General features: G+C 50.2%; 1 protein-coding gene across 4 annotated transcripts in view; it reads right to left on the bottom strand.

Annotated features, from left to right (window-relative positions):
* The window catches only part of sema5ba (sema domain, seven thrombospondin repeats (type 1 and type 1-like), transmembrane domain (TM) and short cytoplasmic domain, (semaphorin) 5Ba), a 423,201-nt gene that overhangs the window by 232,728 nt on the left and 168,170 nt on the right, over window positions 1–22,303 (bottom strand). For all 4 annotated transcript variants that reach the window (XM_085986838.1, XM_085986837.1, XM_085986839.1 and 1 more), the window contains one exon: window positions 8,393–8,598. In XM_085986838.1, the coding sequence (XP_085842964.1) occupies window positions 8,393–8,546 (154 nt within the window). In that variant the 5' untranslated portion in view covers window positions 8,547–8,598. The remainder of the gene's footprint in view (window positions 1–8,392; window positions 8,599–22,303) is intronic.

The raw sequence follows: 22,303 nt of genomic DNA, 5'->3' as shown, positions 1-22,303 counted from the left end.
CGCAACCTTAAAATTAGAGCCAGGCCGTTCAGGGGTGATGTCAGGAAGCACTTCTTCACACAAAGGGTAGTGGAAATCTGGAACTCTTTCCCCCCAAAACAGCTATTGAGGCTGAGGGTCAATTAATAATTTCAAAAACTGAGATTGATAGATTTTTGTTAGGTAAGAGTATTAAGGGATACAGAACAAAGGCAGGTAGATGGAGTTAAGATACAGATCAGCCATGATCTAACTGAATGGCAGAACAGGCTCGAGGGGCTGAATGGCCTCCTCTCGCTCCTATGTTCCAAGTTAAGGTAAAGAAACAAAACATAAAAGGCGCTATATAAATGCAACCCATTCTTTCAATGAATAAGCGGGGTGTACTAAATCTTTTTTGACCCTTCTCAAAGCCCCTTGCTGAATCTCTTGAAGTTAAGAAACATAAGAAACAGGAGCAGGAGTAGGAGATACTGTTCCGGCATTCAACAAGATCATGGCTGATCTTCGACCTCAACTCCACTTTCCCACCAGACCTCCATATCCCTCGATTCCCTTAGTATCAAAAAATCTATCGATCTCAGCCTTGAATATACTCAACGACTCAGCATCCACAGCCCTCTGGGGTAGAGGATTCCAAAGATTCACAACCCACTGAGTGAAGACATTTCTCCTCATCTCAGTCCTAAATGGCCGACCCCTTATCCTGAGACTGTGACCCCTAGTTCTAGACTCTCCAGCCATGGGAAACAGCCTCTCAGCATCTACCCTGTCAACCCTCCTCAGAATCTTATATGTTTCAATGAGATCCCCTTTCATTCTTCTAAACTCCAGAGAGTTTAGGCCCAATCTACTCAATCTCTCCTCATAGGGCAACCCTCTCAACCCAGGTTAGGCGGTAGCTGATACTGGTAGCCCTTGCTGATCTGTCCGAGGGAGAGTCTAATCTCTGGATCCAGGGGTTTGCCTGATAAGGTTCAAAGGGCAGTGCTATATGTTGGCTGTGCTTACAGGCAGACTCAGTTTCCAGAACAATCTGTATTGTAAGTACCATTCCAAACACCATTACAGGGTCCCCTGATGGCTCAGTTGGTAAGTACACTACCCACGTATACTGGGATGGTCCCACATTTGGTTCCCAGTCTGTGCTGTGTTAGCAGATCTTGAGAATGGGGAAGTGAGGGGAAGGCAGGGGGAGAGAGCAGGGAGAAATATGGCTGCATATGGTGATGCCACAAGACCCAGGCAGAATGGAGATGATTGGGCAATTCCCCCATCAATCACGCCTGGAGACCGCACTGCCGTCAGTGACTGGGATTGATTTTACGCACATAATATGTATTATGTAACTATCCTCCACTCACAGCATTGTGCTGGAGAAATAATCCTGTTTTTATTGAGGGGAGACTTTGGGTCACGAATTCTCTTTGCTGTAGTTCATAGAGACTTGGTTTAAATAGACTTTGTTTGCTGAGTAAATAGATTCTGTTCGCTGTAAAATAGATTCTGTTCGCTGTAAAATAGATCCTGTTTGCTGTAAAAAATAGACCCTGTTCGCTGTAAAATAGATCCTGTTCGCTGTAAAATAGACTCTGTTCGCTGTAAAATAGACTATTCGCTGTAAAATAGATTCTGTTTGCCGTGAGTTCCTTCCTGCCTCCAACTCACTGGCTGACACAGTGGTGTCAATACACGCAGTGAGAAAAGAAAGGAACATATCAACAAAGTTTCCAGCTCCCCATCGACATCCCTTGAGCCCTGTGGGGAAAACGCACGCGTGTCAGTGTTAGTCAGTCGAGGACAAATCTGCCTCAGTTGCGATGACTCCCCTGTTGGAATAGCCCACTGCTTGAACTCACGAGAAGCAGCCACTTGTGTGAGGCATGAGCGGATGCACAAGCACCTGCAGCGCTGTACCCCAGTAACAGACAGCAGGTTCAGGAGCTCAGAAAATAAAATCACACATCCACACACACGCAGCACCCTCACACACACAGCACCCTCACACACACACACAGCACCCTCACACACACACACAGCACCCTCACACACACACAGCACCCTCACACACACAGCACCCTCACACATACACACAGCACCCTCACACACACACACAGCACCCTCACACACACACAGCACCCTCACACACACAGCACCCTCACACATACACACAGCACCCTCACACACACACACACAGCACCCTCACACACACACAGCACCCTCACACACACACAGCACCCTCACACACACACACAGCACCCTCACACATACACACAGCACCCTCACACACACACACACAGCACCCTCACACACACACAGCACCCTCACACACTCACACAGCACCCTAACACACACACACAGCACCCTCACACACACACACAGCACCCTCACACACACACACAGCACCCTCACACACACACACAGCACCCTCACACACACACAGCACCCTCACATGCACACACAGCACCCTCACACACACACACACAGCACCCTCACACACACACAGCACCCTCACACACACACAGCACCCTCACACACACACAGCACCCTCACACACACACAGCACCCTCATACACACACACAGCACCCTCACTCACACAGCACCCTCACTCACACAGCACCCTCACACACACACACAGCACCCTCACACACACACACAGCACCCTCACACACACACAGCACCCTCACACACACACAGCACCCTCACACACACACAGCACCCTCACACACACACAGCACCCTCACACACACACAGCACCCTCACACACACACAGCACCCTCACACACACACAGCACCCTCACACACACACAGCACCCTCACACACACAGCACCCTCACACACACACACAGCACCCTCACACGCACACAGCACCCTCACACACACACAGCACCCTCACACACACACAGCACCCTCACACACACACAGCACCCTCACACACACAGCACCCTCACACACACACACAGCACCCTCACACACACAGCACCCTCACACACACACACAGCACCCTCACACACACAGCACCCTCACACACACAGCACCCTCACACACACACACAGCACCCTCACACGCACACAGCACCCTCACTCACACAGCACCCTCACACACACACAGCACCCTCACACACACACAGCACCCTCACACACACACAGCACCCTCACACACACAGCACCCTCACACACACAGCACCCTCACACACACACACAGCACCCTCACACGCACACACAGCACCCTCACACACACAGCACCCTCACACACACAGCACCCTCACACACACACACAGCACCCTCACAGCACCCTCACACACACACAGCACCCTCACACACACAGCACCCTCACACACACACAGCACCCTCACACGCACAGCACCCTCACACACACACACAGCACCCTCACTCACACACAGCACCCTCACACACACACAGCACCCTCACACACACACAGCACCCTCACACACACACAGCACCCTCACACACACAGCACCCTCACACACACAGCACCCTCACACACACACAGCACCCTCACACACACACAGCACCCTCACACACACAGCACCCTCACACACACACAGCACCCTCACACACACAGCACCCTCACACACACAGCACCCTCACACACACAGCACCCTCACACACACACAGCACCCTCACACACACAGCACCCTCACACACACAGCACCCTCACACACACACAGCACCCTCACACACACACAGCACCCTCACACACACAGCACCCTCACACACACAGCACCCTCACACACACAGCACCCTCACACACACACACAGCACCCTCACACACACACACAGCACCCTCACACACACAGCACCCTCACACACACACAGCACCCTCACACACACAGCACCCTCACACACACACACAGCACCCTCACACACACACACAGCACCCTCACACACACACACAGCACCCTCACACACTCACACAGCACCCTCACGTTGACAGCTTGTACCAGACCATTTTTTTCAATGCTAAGTTTCAGTAAACACCGTCAGGGAACACGAAGAGAACTTGGTGAGAGAAGCCTAATCGTCGTCACGCTGTAAACGCTGACACCCCACCTATAGGCACTTTACCGTGGCAACAGCGTGCTTTTATCCAGAGGGGAAAACAACATATCTTGACCCAACTTCAATAATCTGAAACCAATCTCACTTCATCCTGCTGCTGCACAGCAAGACAGGATTCCTGTGAATGGGACTAATCCCTAGGTCGCGCCCAGAAGCATTTACTAAAGTCAATCGTAACGTTCCTGGTTAGATGGAGAGTGTGACCGTTTTACAGTCTGCGAAGGATTTAAAGGATTTAAGCTTTTCTCAAAAGGTCAAATTTGTGACCTCTGGCTTTCTTTCTTTTTATCTCTCCCCCACTCCCGCCCGCCCCCCACCCACAGCACATCACCAGACCTGTCAATGTGTTAAAAGAGGGACAGTCTGGCAGACAGGTCTTACTCCCTGAAGAGATCGGACAAAAAAAAAGAAAGAACTTGCATTTATATAGCGCCTTTCACAAACTCATATAGCCAATGAAGTACTTTTGAAGTTTAGTCACTGTTGTAATGTGGGAAATGCAGCTGTTACATAGAAGATAGGAGCAGGAGTCGGCCATTCGGCCCCTCGAGCCTGCTCCGCCATTCAATGAGATCATGGCTGATCATCCAAATTCAGTACCCCGTCCCTGCTTTCTCCCCATATCCCTTGATCCCTTTAGCCTTAAGAAATATATCTAACTCCTTCTTGAATATATTTAATGAATTGGCCTCCACTGCCTTCTGTGGTAGAGAATTCCACAGGTTCACCACTCCCTGGATGAAGAAATTCCTCCTCATCTCTCTCCTAAATGGCTTACCCCTTACCCTTAGACTGTGACCCCTGGTTCTGGACTCCCCAGCCATCGGGAACATCCTTCTTGCATCTAGTCTGTCTAGTCCCATTAGAATTTTATAAGTTTCAATGAGATCCCCTCTCATTCTTCTAAACTCCAGCGAGTATAAGCCCAATCAACCCAATCTCTCCTCATACGTCATTCCTGCCATCCCAAGTATCAGCCTGGTGAATCTTCGCTGCGCTCCCTCCATGGCAAGAACATCCTTCCTCAGGTAAGGCAACCAAAACTGCACACAATACTCAAGGTGTGGTCTCACCAAGGCCCTGTACAACTGCAGCAAGACATCCTTGTTCCTGTACTCGAACCCTCTCGCTACGAAGGCCAACATACCATTTGCCTTTTTAACCGCCTGCTGCACCTGCATGCTTACCTTCAGCGACTGGTGCACAACGACACCCAGGTCTCGTTGCACTTCCCCTTCTCCCAATCTATTGCCATTCAGATAATAATCTGCCTTCCTGTTTTTGACACCAAAGTGGATAACCTCACATTTATCCACATTATACTGCATCTGCCATGCTTCTGCCCAATCACCCAACCTGTCCAAATCATACTGGAGTTTCTCTGCATCCTCCTCACAGCACACACGCCCACCCAGCTTTGTGTCGTCTGCAAACTTGGAGATATTACATCTAGTTCCCTCGTCTAGATCATTAATATATATTGTGAATAGCTGGGGTCCTAGGACCGATCCCTGCGGTACCCCACTAGTCACTACCTGCCACTCGGAAAAAGACCCGTATATTCCAACTCTTTGCTTTCTGTCTGCCAACCAGTTCTCTATCCAAGTCAATACCTTGCCCCCAATCCCATGTCCCTTAACTTTACACGCTAATCTCTTATGCGGGACCTTATTGAAAGCCTTCTGAAAGTCCAAATACACCACATCCACTGGTTCTCCCTTATCTATTTTACCAGTTACATCCTCAAAAAATTCCAGTAGATTAGTCAAGCATGATTTACCTTTTGTAAATCCATGTTGACTTTATTCGATCCTGTCACTGCTTTCCAAGTGCTCTGCTATTACATCTTTTATAATGGACTCTAGCATTTTCCCCACTACCGATGTCAGGCTCACTGGTCTATAATTCCCCATTTTCTCTTTACTACCTTTTTTGAATAGTGGGGTAACATTAGCTACCCTCCAATCCATGGGTACTGTTCCAAACAGGAATCTCCCACATTCAGCAATCTGATAATGACTTGATAATCTGTTATCCTGATGTTAGTTGAGGGATAAATATTGGCCAGGACACCGGGGATAACTTCCCTGCTCTTCTTCCAAACAGTGCTACAGGATCTTTTACGAGCAGACGGGGCCTCGGTTTAACGCCTCAACCAAAAGACGGCACCTCCGACAGTGCAGCACTCCCTCAGCACTGCGCTGGAGTGTCAGCCTAGATTTTTGTGCTCAAGTCTCTGGAGTGGGACTATGAGCCCACGACCTTCTGACTCCGAGATGAGAGTGCTGCCCACTGAGCCACGGCTGACATGACTGCAATGGCGGCTCGTAGTGAGCTGGGCCTCCAGCTCAGAACTTCCGCCCCATGAGTTGGAATTTAGTCCCTTCCGAGGTGCTGAATTATAATCGTGCCTCGGGTGCATTTGTAACCCTCCACTGCCTCACCCGAGCTGTCATTCGTTATTTGTGGGTATAGTCATCGAGTTATCAGCCGTAGAGGGGTATCATGGCCAAAAGCCAAAACCAGTCCCCCTCAAAACAGTCAGCAGTTGAAACTGAGCATCATTGGGAAGTAGGAAGCCTGCACCTTGGCTCTTCTCCCTTGAGATGTACTGAGGACAGTGATAGAACCCCACAGCCTTGCTGAGACTGACATCAGCTAGATCGACAAAAGGCCAGGGGTCAAACTAGGGACCTCCTTGCTCTATATGGCTTGGTATTCCAAGTGGCAATGCAAGATTGTACTCCTCACATAATAGCTCTTTACCCGAGCTGAGACGTGACTGGGGTGGTGGGGAGAAGAGGAGGTGCTTCTGATAGAGGGCGGCAGGGAGTTAGGGACCCTGCTGCTCTATTGCACTGTGTCTAAATGGGACAGGATCGATGGACCAGCTGGTCTTTTCCGGTCTATCATTTTCATATGCTCGGCATGGTGTCAGCTGTGGCTCAGTGGGTAACACGCTGGCCTCTGAGTCAGAAGGTTGTGGGGTTCAAGTGCCCACTCCAGAGACTTGTGCACAAAACCTAGGTTGAAATCCAGCGCAGTACTGAGGGAGTGCTGCACTGTTAGATGTGTTATCTTTTGGATATTAAACCGAGGCCCCGTCTCCTCTCTCAGGTGGACGTAAAAGATCCTGTGGCACTATTTCGCAGAAGAGCAGGGGAGTTCTCCCCGGTGTCCTAGCCAATATATCCTACATTACAACAGTGACTAGACTTCAAAAGGACATCATTGGCTGTAAAGTGCTTTGGGACATCCTGAGGTCATGAAAGGCGCTGTATAGATTCTTCTTTCTCTTTTTCTTTACAACATGGATGAAAAGTGGGGAAAGGACACAGCTCGAGCCAGTCTTGCTAACATCCAGCAACAAAAATCTGGAAACAGCTCGGTCGGAGAATGAGGACGAATGAAGAGAGAAAAATAACTTCACGGAAAAGAAATTGAAGCCTAATTAATCCTACAGTCCTCGAGAATCTCTGCAGCTCCAAGAGATCCCACGCAAACACATTTTTGTGGCATTGCATGCATCTTAGAATTCCCGGAGCCTTGATTGTTGGATATTGAGAATTCCTCCATGCAATATGGTTGATCCGGAACAATTAGTCAAACTGTGTTAGAGGATTCGCTGGCACAGAATTGGACAAACAGGACTGAAAGAACCGGCAGTCATGAAAGGGACTATATAAATGCACAATCGTTCTTTCTTTCTTAGCAAGCTTTGGTTTCACCTCTGGGGTCAGAGATTGAATCCAGCCCAGACTAACAAGATCTGCTTGCTGGGCTGTGCTGTTAGCTTGGCTCAACTGGTGTCGCAATCTTGCCCGAGTGAGAAAGTTCTGAGTTTAAGCTTTTACTAGGAGGACAGGCACAGGAGGAGGCCATTCAGCCCCTCGAGCTTGTTCCGCCACTCAATTAGATCGTGGCTGATCTGTGACCTCAACTCCATCTACACGCCTTGGCTCCCATGTACCCTTGCCCAACAAAAATCTATCCATGTACGATAGCAAAATACCGCGGATGCTGGAAATCCGAAATAACAACAGAAAACGCTGGAAAAACGCAGCAGGCCAGGGCAACATCCGTGGAGAGAGAAACATTGACTCTGTTTCTCTCTCCACGGATGTTGCCTGGCCTGCTGAGTTTTTCCAGCATTTTCTGTTGTTAGTAAAAATCTATCCGTCTCAGTTTTCCAACTGAACTAGTTTTACCAGACTAAACAGGAGATGCTGAAACTGAGCGACGAAAGCGGAAAAGTGCGCTGTTTCTTGACGAGCAGAGAAATCTCCAAAATGGCAGTATCCGTAACTCCTTTCGATTCTAGTTTTCTTACCGCTGAAAAGCACGGTTGGATGCTCCTTCTCGCCACACCGTAGCTCATGCTCTAGAAGACGCTCTGCACTCTGGGAGGCCGTGAGGCTGCACCTGACGATAAGTAGAACGCACGGCACAGACAGACAGCAGGCCACCAGCCGTGACACACCCATGGTGTCTGTCGAACGTCTTGGCTACCAGGGTGGTGGGACTTGGGAGACGTGCCTGGAAAGGAAACAGATTGGTTTACTTGCAACTTAAGTTTGAGAGCTTGCGGGTTAGAAAGGTCCATTAACACTGCGTCTATTAAACGTCTTCACCCAGAAAGTGGCGAGAATGTGGAACTCGCTGCCACAGGGAGTGGTTGAGGCGAATAGTATGGATGCATTTAAGGGGAAGCTGGACAAGCACATGAGGGAGAAGGGAATAGAAGGACATGCTGATGGAGTTAGATGAGGAAGGAGAGGAGGAGGCTTGATTGGAGCATAAACGCCGGCATGGGCTGGTTGGGCTGAATGGTCTGTTTCTGTGCGTATATCCTATGTAATATTTGTCCACAAGAGTCTTAATAAGTATCATTCTGACCTTTTTGTCCTTGGCCTTCGACACTGTTCCAATGATGCTCAATGGAAGCTCAAGGAATAGTGCCTGATCTTTCTACTAGGCACGTCACAGCCTCAACAATCAATTCAACAATTTCAGACCATAATCATTTTTTCATTTCCCATTTTCTTGGACAGCGGGTGCTGGTAATGGTTCTGTTGTTGCCATTTACACCTCCTCTGGACCTATCCTTGTTGTCCCATTACCCCAACCCCCTCCCCAAACCTTGTTTGCCTTGCACTATAATCCCTTTTGTCAATTAATCACTCCTGCCCATCACTCTATGACAGACCCTTTTTGTTAGTTCCTCCCCATCTCCCACCCCACCCTGCTCCCTTTACCCCTGGCTCTGTACTTGCTTATAAACTGTTAAATCTCTCATTTCTTCCAGCACTGGTGAAAGTTCATCGACCTGAAATGCTACCTCTGTTTCTCTCTCCACAGATGCTACCCGCCCCGGCTGAGAGTTTTCCAGTATTTTCTGCTTTAATACGTCCCGAGCTGGTTGTGAAAATTTGGAGAGAGAAGCACGTTTCCGTCCCCGGCCGGAGGAGCAGCGGTTTCAGAAAGTCCGGTACTTCTTCCATGGGCGGAGGACTTTGCCTGTGGTGGTCCTTAACTCTAACAGCTTACCCTTTCTCCCCCTCTCCCCTGGTGGAGATGCTCGTGTTGGGGTATGGCTGTAAAATGCCAAGCCAGCTCCAGTACCGTGCCCAAGTGGTCAATCTTCCTGCGAGTACCCAAGCAGGAGGTGGCAACTCAATGTGCAGTCCCATTGAGTGGGGGGGCGAGGGGGATATTTTGATTGTCACAAATGTGCACGTGCAGCTGCAGCGCACATGTTACTGTTCTCCAACTCAAGCAGCCGATGCACCCATGGAACCATTCCCCAATCTTTCAGAAGGGGTGGGGAGGTTGGAAGTAAAAGACCAAGATAGTGGTGAAATGGGAAGAGGAACTTTAGCTACGACAAACTGATCAGACAGACAAAATTCAGACAGCTCGTTATAGGAAAGGCTTAGCTTTAAATTAAAAAAAAAAATCTACCTAAAAATGCACAGCCCCCAAGAGAAGCACATCTGCACTGCAAGCACAGGGGGCTTAATCTCAGCGGTAACACAGCCTAATGTCAGGCAAGCCACACGCATTACGCAGGGTGAACTAATGTTCGGCCAATGCATGTGTATTAATAGTTACCCAGAGTGCATCCCAGCAGAGTCAAAGGGTGCTTCTGTAAAGTTACTCACAAGAGCTTTTGCCAACTCTGACACTGCTGCAGACCCTCGGCTTGGCTCAGGACTTTAACTAAATTGAAAATCTGCGCTACTCAGAAACAAGAGGCCTTTCCTTTTTTGAAAGGGTTACTTTCTACAGTTCGTTTTTTCTCAACAACAACTTGCATTTATATAGCGCCCTTAAATTAGTAAAACGTCCCAAGGCGCTTCACAGGTGCGTAGTCAGTCACTAATTGATACCAAGCCAAAGAAGGAGACATTGGGACCAAAAGCTTGGTCAAAGAGGTAGGTTTTAAGGAGGGTCTTAAAGGAGGAGAGGGGAGGTGGAGAGGCGGAGAGGTCTAGGGAGTGAATTTTTGAGCTTAGGGCCGAGACGGTGGAAGGCATGGCTGCCAGTGGTGGGACGTTAGAAGTGAGGGATGGACAAGAAGCCAGAATTGGAGGAACACAGAGTTCTCAAAGGGTTGTGGGGCTGCTGGATGTTACCGAGATGGGGGGGGGGGGGCGAGGCGATGGAGAGATCTGAACACAAGGATGAGATTTGTAAAATCGAGGCGTTGCCGGACCGGGAGCCAATGTTGGTCAGCGAGCACAGGGGGTGATGGGCGAACGGGACTTGGTGTGAGTTAGGACACGGGGCAGCGAGCACAGGGGGTGATGGGTGAACGGGACTTGGTGTGAGTTAGGACACGGGGCAGCGAGCACGGGGTGATGGGCGAACGGGACTGGGTGTGAGTTAGGACACGGGGCAGTGAACACAGGGGGTGATGGGCGAACGGGACTCGGTGCGAGTTAGGACACGGGGCAGCGAGCACGGGGTGATGGGCGAACGGGACTTGGTGCGAGTTAGGATACGGGGCAGTGAGCACAGGGGGTGATGGGCGAACGGGACTCGGTGTGAGTTAGGACACGGGGCAGTGAGCACAGGGGGTGATGGGTGAACGGGACTGGGTGTGAGTTAGGACACGGGGCAGCGAGCACAGGGGGTGATGGGCGAACGGGACTTGGTGTGAGTTAGGACACGGGGCAGCGAGCACGGGGTGATGGGCGAACGGGACTGGGTGTGAGTTAGGACACGGGGCAGTGAACACAGGGGGTGATGGGCGAACGGGACTCGGTGCGAGTTAGGACACGGGGCAGCGAGCACGGGGTGATGGGCGAACGGGACTTGGTGCGAGTTAGGATACGGGGCAGTGAGCACAGGGGGTGATGGGCGAACGGGACTCGGTGTGAGTTAGGACACGGGGCAGTGAGCACAGGGGGTGATGGGTGAACGGGACTGGGTGTGAGTTAGGACACGGGGCAGCGAGCACAGGGGGTGATGGGCGAACGGGACTTGGTGTGAGTTAGGACACGGGGCAGCGAGCACAGGGGGTGATGGGCGAACGGGACTTGGTGCGAGTTAGGACACGGGGCAGTGAGCACAGGGGTGATGGGTGAACGGGACTCGGTGCGAGTTAGGATACGGGGCAGTGAGCACAGGGGGTGATGGGCGAACGGGACTCGGTGCGAGTTAGGACACGGGGCAGCGAGCACAGGGGGTGATGGGCGAACGGGACTTGGTGCGAGTTAGGACACGGGGCAGTGAGCACAGGGGGTGATGGGCGAACGGGACTTGGTGCGAGTTAGGACACGGGGCAGTGAGCACAGGGGGTGATGGGCGAACGGGACTGGGTGTGAGTTAGGACACGGGGCAGTGAGCACAGGGGGTGATGGGCGAACGGGACTCAGTGCGAGTTAGGACACGGGGCAGTGAGCACAGGGGGTGATGGGCGAACGGGACTCGGTGCGAGTTAGGACACGGGGCAGTGAGCACAGGGGGTGATGGGTAAACGGGACTTGGTGCGAGTTAGGACACGGGGCAGTGAGCACGGGGTGATGGGCGAACGGGACTCGGTGCGAGTTAGGACACGGGGCAGTGAGCACAGGGGGTGATGGGTGAACGGGACTTGGTGTGAGTTAGGACACGGGGCAGTGAGCACAGGGGGTGATGGGTGAATGGGACTCGGTGCGAGTTAGGACACGGGGCAGTGAGCACGGGGTGATGGGTGAACGGGACTCGGTGCGAGTTAGGATACGGGGCAGTGAGCACAGGGGGTGATGGGTGAACGGGACTTGGTGCGAGTTAGGACACGGGGCAGTGAGCACAGGGGGTGATGGGCGAACGGGACTGGGTGTGAGTTAGGACACGGGGCAGTCAGCACAGGGGGTGATGGGCGAACGGGACTTGGTGCGAGTTAGGACACGGTGCAGTGAGCACAGGGGGTGATGGGTGAACGGGACTTGGTGTGAGTTAGGACACGGGGCAGTCAGCACAGGGGGTGATGGGCGAACGGGACTTGGTGCGAGTTAGGACACGGGGCAGTGAGCACGGGGTGATGGGCGAACGGGACTTGGTGCGAGTTAGGACATGGGGCAGTGAGCACAGGGGGTGATGGGTGAACGAGACTTGGTGCGAGTTAGGACAAGGGCAGGAGAGTTTTGGACAAGCTCAAATTTATGGATGGGCGGAACGAGAAACCTGGAATGGTCAAGTCTGGAGGCTAACAGAAGTATGGATGAGGGTTTCAATCTCCTTATTCCCCCACTTCCCACCCCGCCTGAGTGTGTCGCAGGTGACCTTTCCATCAGGATTGCTCACCCAATCTCAACTGGTCATCAAGACATACACAAGGTTGAGGTTCTTCAGTTTACTATCTTGATGGAAACACATGGTTCCCGTCCACCAAAAAAATTTGGTAAACTAGTGGAATACTCCAAATACTCAGGCGGTAAATGCAGTGACCAGCACTGAACTGCTATTCTGACCAGAAATGCCCCAGATTCAATCCTTGATCTGCGCTCAGTTACCTACCTCAGCTGGAAGGGAGAGGGGGCGGTGGGGGGTGGGGGGGGGAGATAGTCGTCGGGATATTTTAATTGGCTGAGGGTGGGGAATTAGCCAAGATTCGCAGTGCTGATCACTAGCCAGTGATTCCCACTGAATCGTGCACGCGTGAAAAGTATGTGATCGATTGGGTGTCAATTAGCCCGCCGATACCCAACGGCTGAGTCCATGCATGAAAAATAACTGCGCATGCAAGATAGTCAACGGTTGTCAACGCCAATGGAGCTCTACTCAGTATTCACAGAATCACAGAAACCCCACAGTGCAGATAGAGGCCATTTCGGCCCATCAAGCCTGCACCGACACATATCCCATCCGATCCCCGTAACCCCTACACCAACACATATCCCACCCTATCCCTGTAACCCCACGTATTTAATCCCCCTAACACTAAGGGTCAATTTATCATAGCCAATCAACCTAACCCGCACATCAATAACAACAGCTTGCATTTATATAGCACCTTTAATGTAGTAAAACATCCCAAGGTGCTTCACAGGAGAGTTATCAAAAAAAAATTTAACACCAAGCCACATAGGGAGATATTAGGACAAGTCACCAAAAACTAGGTTTTAAGGAGCGTCTTAAAGGAGGAGAGAGAGAGGTAAGAGAGGCAGAGAGGTTTAGGGAGGGAATTCCAGAGCTTAGGATCCAGATGGTTGAAGGCACAGCCGCCAAAGGTGGAGCGATTAAAATCGGGGCTGTGCAAGAGGCCAGAATTGGAGGAGCGCAGAGATCTCAGAGGCTTGTAGGACTGGAGGAGGTTACAGAGCTAGGGAGGGGGCGAGGCCGTGGAGGGATTTGAAAACAAGGATGAGAATTTTTAATTCGAGGTGTTGCCAGACTGGGAGCCAATGTAGGTCAGCGAGCACAGGGGGTGATGGGTGAACGGGACTTGGTGCGAGTTAGGACACGGGGCAGTGAGCACGGGGTGATGGGTGAACGGAACCGGGTGTGAGTTAGGACACGGGGCAGTGAGCACGGGGTGATGGGTGAACGGGACCGGGTGCGAGTTAGGACATGGGGCAGTGAGTACAGGGGAGTGATGGGTGAACAGGACTTGGTGCGAGTTAGGACACGGGGCAGTGAGCACAGGGGTGATGGGTGAACGGGACTTGGTGCGAGTTAGGACACGGGGCAGTGAGCACAGGGGTGATGGGTGAACGGGACTCGGTGCGAGTTAGGACACGGGGCAGTGAGCACAGGGGGTGATGGGTGAACGGGACTCGGTGCGAGTTAGGGCACGGGGCAGTGAGCACAGGGGGTGATGGGTGAACGGGACTCGGTGCGAGTTAGGACACGGTGCAGTGAGCACAGGAGTGATGGGTGAACGGGACTCGGTGCGAGTTAGGACATGGGGCAGTGAGCACAGGGGGTGATGGGTGAACGGGACTCGGTGCGAGTTAGGACACGGGGCAGTGAGCACAGGGGGTGATGGGTGAACGGGACTCGGTGCGAGTTAGGACACGGGGCAGTGAGCACAGGGGTGATGGGTGAACGGGACTCGGTGCGAGTTAGGACACGGGCAGCCGAGTGTTGGGTGAGTTCAAGTTTATGGAGGGTGGAAGACGAGCCATCAAGTGGGAAAGAGGAGGATAAACAAGGTTAGTGGTTTTAATTGGTTTGGGATTTTATTACATGCAAATAGTGAAAAGATGCACTGCTATTTACATCACCTCTTCAAAAAACTTTAAACGCGAGGATTGTTGGGGTGGAAACATGGAAATCGATGCTCCCTTAAATGAAGAAGAGAACTCCTGCACAAACGTTTTTTTTAAATTCATCCTCGGGATGTGGGCGTCGCTGGCAAGGCCAGCATTTTATCGTCCATCCCTAGTTGCCTTGAGAAGGTGGTGGTGGAGCCTTAGCGTCTGCTTTTTATCACGTTGCTGTCAATTAATCTAGTCTCAAGTTTGACAGTAAAAGAGAACCAGCCCCTCTACAGACTCGGGACATAAACACAATCTATTAAATTGTATAAGGTCAGCAAGGCCTCATTGATTTTCATTCCCCGCGCCCTCTCTTAAACCCGTTATCACCCTTCTCCTATCCCGCAGATAATCACTCTCGCTTGGGAATATGGCAGTTTAGCACCGAACCAAACCAAAGCTCAAGACTAGATCCAACCAAGATGAAGGTGGTGAGCCGCCGTCTCGAACCGCTGGCAGCAATTTGGTACAACTGAGTGACTTACTGGGCCACTTCAGAGAACAATTAAGACTCAGCCCTGTTGGTGTGGGTCTGGAGTCACGTATTGGGGAAGGACGGCAGGTTTCCTTCCCTAAAGGACATTAGTGAACCACAATTCGACCAACAACTTCATGGTCACTTTTACTGATACAAGATTTTTATTTCCAGGTATTTATAAAAAAAAAAAATTCAAATTCTCGAAGTGACGTGGTGGGATTTGAACTTGCTTTGTCAGGATCATTAGTCCGGCAATATAACCGCTACACTACCGCTCCCTCAACTCCGGAGATTCTTTTTATTTATTCATCTCTTTTTTTTTTGTCAGCTGGGATTTATGGAACTTGAACATTCCCAATCCCTGCAAATCCCAGGATTGGAGAACCTGTGCGGTGGGGGGAAGGAGCGGGGAGGTGTGAGGAGTAAAGTCATCGTTGCCCTCGGTTCGTGCGGTGGCCTTAGCTTCTGCTTTTTATCACGTTGCTGTCAATTAATCTAGTCTCAAGTTTGACAGTGAAAGAGAACCAGCCCCTCTACAGACTCGGGACATAAACACAATCTATTATTAAATTGTATAAGACAAGCCTCAGTCAGCAAGGACTCATTGATTTTCATTCCCCGCGCCCTCTCTTAAACCCGTTATCACCCTTCTCCTATCCCGCAGGTAATCACTCTCGCTTGGGAATATGGCAGTTTAGCACCGAACCAAACCAAAGCTCAAGGCTAGATCCAACCAGTTGCTAAACTGAAATGGTGATTCAGTATTGGCTGATACTAGACAACTCCTCTAAATTCTCATATTCAAGATGAATACATCATTAGAAAGAAAGAAAGACTTGCATGTATATAGCGCCTTTCACCACCTCAGGACGTCTCTAAGCACTTCACACCCAATCTTCTTCTTAGGCAGTCCCTCGGAACCGAGGATGACTTGCTTCCACATTAAAAATGAGTTCTCAGGTGACTGATTAGTCCAATGCGGGACCTACAGTCTCTGTCACAGGTGGGGCAGACGGTGGTTGAAGGGGCAGGTGGGTGGGGTGCTTGGGTTGACGTGCGCTCCTTTCGCTGCCTGCGCTTGGCTTCCGCTTGCTCCCGGCGAAGAGACTCGAGGTGTTCGGCGCCTTCCCAGATGCTTCTCCTCCACTTTGTGCGGTCTTGGACCAGGGATTCCCAGGTGTCGGTGGGGATGTTACACTTTTTCAAGGAGGCTTTGAGGGTGTCCTTAAAGCGTTTCCTTTGCCCACCTGGGGCTCTCTTGCCGTGTCGGAGCTCCGAGTAGAGCGCTTGTTTTGGGAGTCTTGTATCGGGCATGCGGACAATGTGACCCGTCCATCGGAGCTGATTGAGCGTGGTCAAAGCTTCGATGCTGGGGATGTTGGCCTGAGCAAGAACACTGACGTTGGTGCGCCTATCCTGCCAATGGATTTGCAGGATCTTGCAGAGGCAATGCGGTCCTTTTTGAAGCGTGGTCAGTGCTGGAAGGCCCGACTACCTTTTCAACGTTACCATCGATCCTGCTTCCACCGTCCCTTTCAGACAGAATTGCTCTACAGAATAAGAAAGGCCACCCAGAGGGCGGTGAGCGCCCCGGCGGACTGCAGACACACTTCATGTAGAAGAAGTGGTTCCACAATATCGGGCGGAGCGTCGTGAAGTGGGCCGTCTGCTGCAGCTCTCCGCAGGATACGGGGATACATGAAGATTCCATTAATAGACTGGAGCCATTAAAACTAAACTGGGACATGACAGGGCGCGCAAAGCAGCCAGGAAGGATTATGTGCGTCCAATGATTGTTACCAGACTTAAAGCACCCCTGTGGGCATTTATGGGAAAATATCCATCAGGAAAGGAGAAGAGTAGAGGGGGCATAGTTTCAAGGTAAGGGGCAGGAGGTTTAGAGGGGATTGGAGGAAAAACTTTTTCACCCAGAGGGTGGTTGGAATCTGGAACTCAGTGCCTGAAAGGGTGGTAGAGGCAGGAACCCTCACAACATTCAAGAAGCATTTAGATGAGCACTTGAAACGCCATAGCATACAAGGCTACGGACCAAGTGCTGGAAAATAAGATTAGAATAGACAGGACTTGATGGCCGGTGCGGACACGATGGGCCGAAGGGCCTCTTTCTGTGCTGTATAACTCTATGACTATATGACTCTATTATCTCATTGCTGTTTGTAGGAGCTTGCTGTGTGCAAATTGACTGCCGTGTTTCTTACATTACAACAGTGACTACACTTCAAAAAATTACTTCATTGGCTGTAAAGCGCTTTGGGACGTCATGAGGTTGCGAAAGATGCTGTATAAATGCAAGTTCTTTCTTACTTTCCTTGGGATGAGGCCCAGACCGAACCCTGCTCCTACAGCCTCAAACGGTCGCACGGCCTGCTCAGGCTCACCCCTCCACAATAAACCTGCGACACAATGGGTCTTGTGAGCCGCACATCCTTCTGTTCAAGGGGCGAGCTCGGATTCTTCTACAGCTATTTAAATAAGACCAAAAGAAAATGACTTCTCTTTTATGCTTTTAGATGAGCACTTGAAACGCCATTACATACAAGGCTACGGACCAAATGCTGGAAAATGGGATTAGAATAGATAGGGCTTGATGGCAGGTGCGGACACGATGGGCCGAAGGGCCTCTTTCTGTGCTCTATGACTCTATGACACAGCGTCTGCAGGAAAAGCCTCAACAATCAGGGAAAAAGCCAATTTCTCAACGTCAACTGGAAGGAAAACTCTACACGCACCGGTTGTAAAAACATTCAGTTCCTTAAAGACGTTAGCGGCCTAAGCCACGTGGAACACAAGGTCCCAGGTTTAACCTTGGGTCTGTTTGCCAATTGGCCAACTTCAGCCAGGTTGGTAGCTGGGGCAACACTGCCCAGTCGGAGAGGTACGCAGAGGGGCGACGGGCGAAGGCACGGCCGGGCCGGGCTCCGCTGCCGTACCCTCTACCATCAAACGACCCGCCGACACTCACTGGGCTCCCGCACGAAGAAGCTGCGTATTGGATTGCGGATGTTGCCCGTGGAACCACACCCCAGCAAAGGCCAGAGAAAGGGAGAAAATCGCCGCAAGGAGTTGAGAAGGATTTTTAAACAAAAATCCCTGTCGTTGAAGGTAGAAGCTTGAAGTGAAAATCAGAAATGGTTGCGCCCCACGGCACTATTTGGAAGAAGGGCAGTGGAGTTCTCCCCAGGTGGCCGGGCTAATATGTACAGGAAACTTTCGATTAACTGGCCACTAAATAACCGGAAATGTCGGTTAACCGGCAAAATTCAGGAGTCGGTTCAGATAACTTTTTTTATTTTTAGTTACTTTTTTTTTTACTCATTTCTGGCTGTGCAAGCGTCTAACTGAAGCTGTTGCTAAGCTACAGAGACGCTTGCAAGCTGTGCTGATTGTTTTGAAGCTGTTAGCAACAGGGTTTGTTGCTTTAGACGGAGCGCTGAGCTCTGTATCTTTTAACTATAGCGCTCGATTCTCCGGCATTGTTGATAGACCGGCACCAGCTCGGTCCCGTCCGTGCCGGATACCAGAAAGTTTCCTGTATCCCTCAACCAACACCACTAAAATCAGATTATCTGATCACTGCTGTTTATGGGAGCTTGCTGTGCATAAATTGGCTGTCGCGTTTCCCAACATTACAGTGACTATGCTTCAAGAATACTTCATTGGCTGTAAAGCTCTGTGGGGCATTCTGAGGTTGTGAAAGGCGCTATAAAAATGCAAGTTTGTTGTTTCAGTGGTTTCCAATATGAGAAAAAACACATCAAAAAGTAGAGTCGGCCCGGGATGGGAGCCATGAATCGGAATGTCATTGTTAAATCAACAATCCCACTCTGTCAGGTTCAAATATGCGTCACGGCTGACTGGCAATGTTTTTTTTATTATTCATTCTCGGGATGTGAGCGTCGCTGGCAATGCCAGCATTTATTGCCCATCCCTAATTGCCCTTGAGAAGGTGGTGGTGAGCCGCCTTCTTGAACCGCTGCAGTCCGTGTGGTGAAGGTCCTCCCATAGTGCTGTTAGGGAGGGAGTTCCAGGACTTTGTCCCAGTTACGATGAAGGAACGGCCGAAATATTTCCAAGTCGGGATAGTGTGTGACTTGGAGGGGAACTTGGAGGTGGTGATGTTCCCATGCGCCTGCTGCCCTTGTCCTTCTTGGTGGTAGAGGCCGCAGGTTTAGGAGGTGCTGCCGAAGAAGCCTTGGCGAGTTGCTGCAGTGCATCTTGTAGATGGTACACACTGCAGCCACGGTGCGCTGGTGGTGGAGGGAGTGAATGTTTAAAGTGGTGGATGGGGTGCCAATCAAACGGGCTGCATTGTCCTGGATGGTGTCGAGCTTCTTGAGTGTTGTTGGAGCTGCACTCATCCAGGCAAGTGCAGAGTATTCCATCACACTCCCGACTTGTGCCTTGTAAATGGTGGATTACATCGGATATACAGCATAGAAACAGGCCATTCGGCCCAACCTGTCCATGCCAGCATTTATACATAGATACATAGAAGATAGGAGCAGGAGTAGGCCATTCGGCCCTTCGTGCCTGCTCCGCCATTCGATGAGATCATGGCTGATCTTTTAATTCAGTATCCCGTCCCCGCCTTCTCTCCGTAACCCTTAACCCCTTTTGCCCGTAGAAATATATCTAATTCCCTCTTAAATATATTTAATGAGCTGGCGTACACTGCCCTCTGTGGCAATGAGTTCCACAGGTTCACCACTCTCTGAGTGAAGAAATTCCCCCTCATCTCTGTCCTAAATGGTTTAGCCCTTATCCTCAAATTATGTCCTCTAGTTCTGTTCTCACCCGCCAAGGGAAACATTCCTTCTGCATCCAGTCTGTCTAGACCTGTCAGAATTTTATACACTTCTATGAGGTCCCCTCTCAATCTTCTAAACTCCAGTGTGTACATCCCTAAACTACATAGTCTCTCCTCATAGGTCATTCCCGCCATTCCTGGTATCAGCCTGGTGAATCGCCGCTGCACCCCCTCCATGGCAAGAACATCCTTCCTCAGATGCGGCGACCAAAACTGTACACAGTACTCGAGGTGTGGTCTCACCAGTGCCCTGTACAGCTGCAGCAAGGTATCCCTGTTCCTGTATTCTAACCCTTTTGCTATGAAGGCCAGCATACCGTTTGCCTTCTTGACCGCCTGTTGCACCTGCATGCTCGCCTTCAGTGACTGGTGTACAAGAACACCCAGGTCTCTCTGTACTTCCCCCTCTCCCAATCTATTGCCATTTAAATAATAATTTGCCCTCCCGTTCCTGCACCCAAGGTGGATAACTTCGCACTTGTCCACATTATAGTGCATCTGCCATTTATCCGCCCAATCGCCCAGTCTGTCCAAATCGCTCTGGAGCTTCCTGGTCTCTTCCTCTGAGCCCACCCCCCCTCCTAGTTTAGTGTCGTCTGCAAATTTGGAAATGCTGCATCCGACTCCCTGATCCAGGTCATTAATGTAAATTGTGAACAGCTGGGGGCCCAGGACAGATCCCTGTGGTACCCCACTTGTTACTGCCTGCCATTCAGAAAATGAGCCGTTTATTCCAACTCTCTGTTTTCTATCTGACAGCCAGTTCCCTATCCACGCCAAAACTTTCCCCTTTATCCCATGAGCCTCAATTTTCCATGCTAATCTTTTATGTGGGACCTTATCGAAGGCCTTTTGGAAGTCCAGGTACACCACATCTACTGGCTCTCCCCCATCTATTCTACCAGTTACTCCCTCAAAAAATTCCAATAGATTAGTCAAGCACGATTTACCCTTTGTAAATCCATGTTGACTCTGTCCTATCCTGTCCCCATTTGCTAAGTGCTCCGCTATTTCATCCTTAATGATGGACTCCAGCATTTTGCCCACAACTGATGTAAGGCTTACAGGTCTGTAATTACCTGCTTTTTCCCTACCCCCCTTTTTGAATAGTGGGGTAACGTTAGCTACCCTCCAATCCATCGGCACTGTTCCCGAGTCTAATGAATTCTGAAAAATCATCCTTAGTGCATCCGCTATCTCTAGGGCCACCTCCTTCAGTACCCTAGGATGCATGTTATCAGGCCCTGGGGATTTGTCCACCTTCAATCCCTTTAGCTTCCTTAACACCATATCCTTAGAGATATTGATTTGCGTCAGTTCCTCCTTTGCCAATGTCCCTATTTTTCCCGATATCCCAGGGAGGTTTTTTGTGTCTTCCTTCGTAAAGACTGACCCAAAGTATGCATTTAGTTGATCTGCCATTTCCTTATTTCCCATTATATATTCCCCCGTATCTGACTGCAATGGACCAACTTTGGTTTTCACCAGTCTTTTCCTTTTGATATACTTATAAAAGCTTTTGGAGTTAGTTTTTATATTTTCCGCCAGCTTGTTTTCGTAAGCTATTTTGCCCCTCTTGATTATGCCCTTTGCCCTCCTTTGCTCTATCTTAAACTGTTCCCAATCTTCCGCTCTGGCGCTTTTTTTGGCTATTTTATACGCCCTATCTTTGGATTTTATGCTGTCTCTAATTTCCCCTGTTATCCACGGTTGAGTCACCTTTTTAGATTTCCTTTTATGCCAGATTGGTATAAACAATTTTTGCAATTTTGTCATTCTATCTTTAAATGTTTGCCATTGTTTATCTACCTCCAGTCCTCCCAGGAACGTTGTCCAATCAGACCTACTCAGTTCCCGTCTCATGGCATCATAATTCCCCTTGTTTAAATTCAGGACCTTAGTCTCTGAGTCAATTTCTTCGCTCTCCATTTCGAGTGAGAAATCGATCATGTTATGATCGCTCTGACCCAAGGGTCCCCGTACAACAAGATTACTGATTAGTCCCTTCTCATTGCACAGTACCCAGTCCAATATAGCCTGTTCCCGAGTTGGTTCCTCGACATATTGATCCAGATAACCATCCCTCAAACACTCAAGGAATTCCTCCTCCTCATTATTTTTACTGATTAGGCTAGTCCAATCTATATGTAAGTTAAAGTCACCTATGATGACAGCTGTGCTCTTATTGCA

This window comes from Somniosus microcephalus, chromosome 4 (assembly GCF_052327205.1).
Source record: "Somniosus microcephalus isolate GS21.2 chromosome 4, FLI_Smic_1.0, whole genome shotgun sequence".
Taxonomy (NCBI): Eukaryota; Metazoa; Chordata; class Chondrichthyes; order Squaliformes; family Somniosidae; genus Somniosus; species Somniosus microcephalus.
Note: the sequence above shows the minus strand (reverse complement) of the source record. Positions and strands in the feature narration are given on the sequence as shown.